The following is a 5,797-nucleotide window of genomic DNA, read 5'->3' on the forward strand; positions in this document are numbered from 1 at the left end:
CTTTCTCAATATGTTGATTATTATTTAAACAAATTCAATGAATATTCAACTCTAAAGAATACAAGCTTAATTGTTTACCAATATATAATCTCGACATCCCTCTAAGTTTTTTCATGCATAAACCCTAATTCGATTGAGAGAGATTTCTTTAGAAGTTGGTGAGAGCGAGACCCAAAAGAAAATGAAAGGCCTAAACCCGTTATGTATGGCTTTGTTGGTCATTTTTGCTTTAGGGTTCGTGAAACAATCATTTGGAGCACCAGTTCCTTTTGGTTCTTGGAGAGTGGTCATAATAAACGATCAATCGAAGGCACAACTTAATGTTCATTGCAAATCCGGTGATGATGATTTAGGTGCACATATTATCAAGGTTGCAGATGATTACGATTGGAAATTCAAGGTGAATCTTTGGGGATCTACTCGTTTTTGGTGCACTTTTGATAGCCAAAATGGGCACTTGTCCTTTGATGTGTTTTGGCCCGAGGGGGACAGCACTTGGCTTTTAGAAAGATGTGGCTATGGGAGTTGCATTTGGGTAGCAAAAGACGAAGGAATTTACTTGAAGAATGACCCTCGAAATACGTTTGAACTCATTCATAAATGGAAATGATTTTAATATATTTTCAGAGATGTCAAACGAATGGCTTGTTTCAAAGCTCTACAGTTATATAACCTTCTATTTGATATGAATAAGATTTATGATCAATGAGTTTATAAATAAAATGGTGTAATATAGGTTTCTCGAGTCTGGTTTAGTGGTTTTCACATTGATTTATCAGGGTGGCGCACCATAAACGTGTTGGGTCCATAACCCATAGGGCCCAGGGTTAAACCTTGCTCGAGTGTATTTATAACTGCCCAAGCTTATAACTTCTTGAATGAACTAGGAGGACAAAAGAGTAGGTTTTTTTTTTTTTTTTTAACTAGATAAGGCCGGAACGATTTAAGATGTGATATTAGGAAAAGGCCCAAGGCCCAAATTAGTCCAATGGCAAGCCCAATTTAAGGTAAGATGATCTTGAAGGCCCAAGCCCAGCTCAATTTAAGGTGAGAAATATAGACTTAAGGCTCAGGCCCATATGGAATGCGATCCTTTCCAGAAATGGGCTAGGCCCAAATAAGCGGTCAGGAGCCCGATTTAAGTACACGTCGGGCGAATGCCCAAGCCCATATTACGTAGAAGGCCCAAATGAGCTCAATCAACAGCCCAATTAAGGAGATATATTTAGGCAAGGCCCAAGCCCATATCAATACAGCGATTGTTTTCTTGTTCAATGGGTCACCGGGACTGAATATTAGCTTCAAGCGGCTGCCATTTATCGGAATCCCTCTCGTCTATTTCGGATTGCAAGAAATGGGTCAAGGAACTCCAGGTGGTCTGAACCGGCAAGCTCCCGGCGACCGGAAATCCGACGGCGATAAAAAGAAAGACAAGAAATATGAACCGGCGGCACCCCCGACTCGAGTTGGCCGGAAACAGCGGAAGCAGAAAGGACCGGAGGCGGCGGCTCGGCTTCCGACAGTGACGCCTCACACGAAGTGCAGGCTGAGGCTTCTGAAGCTTGAGCGTGTGAAGGATTACCTGTTAATGGAAGAGGAATTTGTCACTAATCAGGAACGTCTTAAGCCGCAGGAAGAGAAGGCGGAGGAGGATCGCTCTAAAGTCGATGATCTGAGAGGATCTCCAATGAGTGTTGGAAATTTGGAGGAGTTAATTGATGAAAATCATGCGATTGTTTCCTCCTCTGTTGGACCGGAGTATTACGTTGGTATTATGTCTTTTGTTGATAAAGATCAGCTTGAGCCTGGGTGTGCAATTTTGATGCATAATAAGGTATAGGGCTTTCAGATTTTTTTGAATATTTTTTTTAATTCTCTCTTGTTAATTGTTTTTTGGCATTTGATTTTTTGTTGGAGTTCATTCCATTTCCTTTTGATATATTAGATTGTTAGTATTAACTTGTCTAGTTTGATGATGCAATTTTGAGACTTACATCTAGTTTGGATGGGGACATAATGTGGTTGGCATAAGTGCATTTGACTTGTGGGAATGGCTTCAAATATTGATGATATTCCAAGTCTAGGAATCCCAATTCAGTTTATGTCGTGCTTCATTACATCTTACTGTGATTTAGGTATTACCACTTAGCGAACTGTTGTGGAATCTAAAATGCTGGCAATGAAGAAGTTTTAGTTCAAAATTTGTCCACAGAACTCTGTTCAGGTCTTAATCATTTCCACTTTTCTATATTATTCTGATATTACTGAGTACTTTTATCAACTGTGAAGTCTTTGACGTGTTGTCGGATAGTTGTGATGGAAACCACTTTGCTAGTCGGCGCTTTGTACGAAATTAGGCACATGGCCTTTAGTTTCTTAGTTGGAGTATGATCAAGACATTTGCTGATCATTTTGCCTAATGTCGTCGGTTCCTTTCAGGTACTTTCCGTTGTTGGACTTCTCCAAGATGAGGTTGATCCAATGGTGTCTGTGATGAAAGTTGAGAAAGCCCCTTTAGAGTCATACGCTGATATTGGAGGATTGGATGCTCAAATACAAGAGATTAAAGAAGCTGTTGAGTTGCCATTGACTCATCCTGAGTTATATGAGGACATAGGTATTAGGCCTCCTAAAGGTGTGATACTTTATGGGGAGCCAGGAACAGGCAAGACTTTGCTTGCAAAGGTGAGTGTTTATTCTTCTCCCTTCAAAACTTTGATGCCCACAAGTTCAATAGATTTATTACTTATCGTGTTATACGTTAAGTATCGTTTATGTAAACTTTTAATCATTCAGACTTTCTAGGATGCTATGTAGAAATATAGTGGGGTGTAAGTTAAAATTTCTCTGAGTTTGTAAACCATATTTCCCTTCTTTTAGGCAGTTGCGAACTCAACTTCAGCCACTTTCCTGCGCGTGGTTGGGAGTGAACTCATCCAGAAGTACTTGGGAGATGGTCCAAAGTTAGTAAGGGAGCTCTTCAGGGTTGCTGATGATCTTTCACCTTCCATTGTTTTTATTGATGAGATCGATGCTGTTGGCACGAAAAGGTCAGTTGTTTGACATTCATATTTCAAAAGAAGGATGGTGGTTTCTTATTCATGCTCCCTGCAGGTATGATGCTCACTCTGGAGGTGAACGTGAGATCCAAAGGACAATGTTGGAATTACTGAACCAATTGGATGGTTTTGATTCAAGAGGAGATGTTAAAGTGATACTAGCTACAAACAGAATCGAAAGTCTCGATCCAGCTTTGCTTCGACCAGGCCGAATCGATAGGAAGATTGAGTTTCCCTTGCCTGACATAAAAACCAGGAGACGAATTTTTCAGGTCTAGTTGTCAATGGAAAGCATGTTAATTTGGAAGCTGCACATTAACTACACCATTCTTTAGGTCGGGTTGCTTAGATCTTTAAAAATGTTTCTTGTTTATTTAACTCCTCAAAACGTCTGATTTGCAGATACACACATCAAGGATGACATTAGCAGACGATGTCAACCTGGAGGAATTTGTTATGACCAAAGATGAATTCTCTGGTGCTGATATAAAGGCCATATGTACTGAAGCTGGGTTGCTGGCTTTGAGAGAACGGCGCATGAAGGTAAGAGTTGCCTCAGTTTCCAATTGAGCTATGTTGCAAGAAAATTTCCTGTTTTTAGCTTTTCATTATTTAGAACTATGCATGTTTCCTCCCCGTTTTCTTTTAATATGGTTTTCACCCGTTAAAGGTACATTAGAATTCTTAACCAATTTCTGAAAATTAAGAAACATTTTCAGAAAGTAGAGGACAAAACAAAGGAATTCGTGGTGAAAATAGTATATTTGTAAGTTTAATTTTCGAAAATTGAATGGTTATCTAGTTGGTCTGTTGTTTACTGGACCTACGATGTCAATATGATCGCGATTGGACGGTTTATCTCGAGTCGTTATGTACATTGTTTGTCTTGAGTTGATTGAGTGACGGTGAACGGTAGCTTAAGCTGTTCTTTTGATGTTGTATTTCACTCCAGGTCACACATGCCGACTTCAAAAAGGCAAAGGAGAAGGTTATGTACAAGAAGAAAGAAGGTGTGCCAGAAGGCTTATATATGTAATGAAGATTATGGATATTGTGTTTGAAACTGTTCGAAGTAATGTCTGAATTTCAAGACAAGCCTTTCAACTCTCAAAATTCTATACATACAATCCATTCGCTTTTCCTTTCAATTTGTTTATTTCTTTGCAAGCAGTTAAATATAGATATATATATATATATATATATATATATATATATAACGAGAGGAGAAAGAAAGAGGGAAAAAAACATTGCTATCCTTTTGTCAAAAACATGTCTTTCTACAGACTAATAAGTCGAGAAAGCATAAAACAAACAGCTTTGGTTCATCCTCTCAAAGGGTCATTTTCCCGTGTAGAGTTGTACCACTGGTAGATCATTAAAAGGAGTCTGCAGGGACAGAAAAAAAGACAACTATATATCATTGCTGAACTTAGAACATTTATCACCATCAAACATATCATAGCTACGCTCTTGGATGGTCAATCCCAGCATACTTCATTCTGTTAACCGTGGCTTCCTTGTCCTTGATTTCAGCATCTTCTGAGCCGAGCACCTCAGGCAATGAGGCAGAAATGTCCCATTGATCATACATATATATCTTGGACAACTTTCTTCCCCTCCATCTGTGACCACCAGGGCTAGGAGCCCATGATCGATGATATCTAACAAACAGAGTAAATGCTTAAGGCAAACGAAACTATTCATCTGACATGCTCATAAATCACAGACGAACATAAATATATGACAATACTTGAATAAAAATAGTACCTTGCCGCTTAGTATGCGAAATGCTTCATCTTCCATAGCTTTATCAAGCTCCTAATAAGAGCAATAACCAACTTAAACCAACGTTTTTAACTATAGTGGGGCAAAAAGTTGTTCAAGAGTATAATTTCTCATGAAATGGAAAATGCAGACTACTCACAATTTCTGGATCTGGTGAGCTATCAATGGCACAGATGAGGCTACGGAGTTTTTCATCATTCAAAGTATTGCGTATTTCTGAGGAAGAAGCTGTATGGAAGATGCATGAGAATATAAGAATTGGGGAAAACGCAGATTGTAAGTTCACTAATGGTCCTAACAACAACTAGCAACGAAGTTCTTCTTGACGCATAAATAAAAATGTGATACACATAGTTCCCCTGCCTAGGTTCTGGTTGACATAAAATTTGTCCACTTTCAAACTTTAAACCTAAACCCGCTTTTCAAATAATATTTTAGCGTCCAAAGTTCCAGCAGTTCAACCAGTCTTTAGAAGGTAACCATATTATAGTTTTTTTTTTTTTTTTTATAGTTCAAGAGATTCTTAGTCAAAGTTATTATTAACCAGTTCCATTGGGCCATATTCTAGATTTTTTTTCATTTGATCTAATCTTCCAACATTTCTCACTTTGATAATCGAAGATCTTTGTCTACCATAATCATCGTGAGTTTTTCTTTTTTAATCATTCTTGCAAGGAATTAAGAAGGCATGTCAAGTGCTTTTTGCGGCCAAATGATCCCATGAATAAATTGAGGTAATAAAAGCAGGAGTTAGGAATCATACCAATAGCCTCTAGCTGCGCCTTTTCTAGTACTTCATTCTGGTCTCCAACAAATACTGGCCTATCTACAGGTGATCCATTAGGAGCAACTGTATACAAAAAGAATAAAAACCATCCGTGAGTAGGAATAGTGGAATTTTTTTTTCTTTTTCTTTTTTTTTTTTTTTTTTTTTTTTAAAAAAACCAAACTTT

General features: G+C 38.2%; 3 protein-coding genes across 5 annotated transcripts in view; 2 read left to right on the forward strand and 1 right to left on the reverse strand.

Annotated features, from left to right (window-relative positions):
- Positions 1-205: 205 nt before the first annotated feature.
- Positions 206-610, forward strand: LOC111437334 (S-protein homolog 1-like). Its single transcript, XM_023075239.1, has one exon. The coding sequence runs from the start codon at positions 206-208 to the stop codon at positions 608-610; it is 405 nt and encodes a 134-aa protein (XP_022931007.1).
- A 680-nt stretch (positions 611-1,290) lies between these two features.
- Positions 1,291-4,207, forward strand: LOC111437417 (26S proteasome regulatory subunit 4 homolog B). The gene is made up of 6 exons (XM_023075381.1): positions 1,291-1,834; positions 2,440-2,685; positions 2,881-3,050; positions 3,115-3,331; positions 3,462-3,602; positions 4,012-4,207. The coding sequence occupies exons 1-6, from the start codon at positions 1,355-1,357 to the stop codon at positions 4,093-4,095; spliced, it is 1,338 nt and encodes a 445-aa protein (XP_022931149.1). The 5' UTR covers positions 1,291-1,354; the 3' UTR covers positions 4,096-4,207.
- Positions 4,208-4,289: 82 nt separating this feature from the next.
- Positions 4,290-5,797, reverse strand: part of LOC111437419 (zinc finger HIT domain-containing protein 3) — a 3,257-nt gene continuing 1,749 nt past the window's right edge. For 2 of the 3 annotated variants that reach the window (XM_023075382.1, XM_023075383.1), the window contains 4 exons: positions 5,608-5,694; positions 4,984-5,072; positions 4,827-4,877; positions 4,290-4,720 (listed from right to left, as the gene is read on the reverse strand). In XM_023075382.1, the coding sequence (XP_022931150.1) occupies positions 4,697-4,720; positions 4,827-4,877; positions 4,984-5,072; positions 5,608-5,694 (251 nt within the window). In that variant the 3' untranslated portion in view covers positions 4,290-4,696. The remainder of the gene's footprint in view (positions 4,721-4,826; positions 4,878-4,983; positions 5,073-5,607; positions 5,695-5,797) is intronic. The other variant, XR_002709439.1, reaches the window with a different exon arrangement.

This window comes from Cucurbita moschata, unplaced genomic scaffold (genome assembly GCF_002738365.1).
Source record: "Cucurbita moschata cultivar Rifu unplaced genomic scaffold, Cmos_1.0 Cmo_Scf00063, whole genome shotgun sequence".
Lineage (NCBI taxonomy): Eukaryota > Viridiplantae > Streptophyta > Magnoliopsida > Cucurbitales > Cucurbitaceae > Cucurbita > Cucurbita moschata.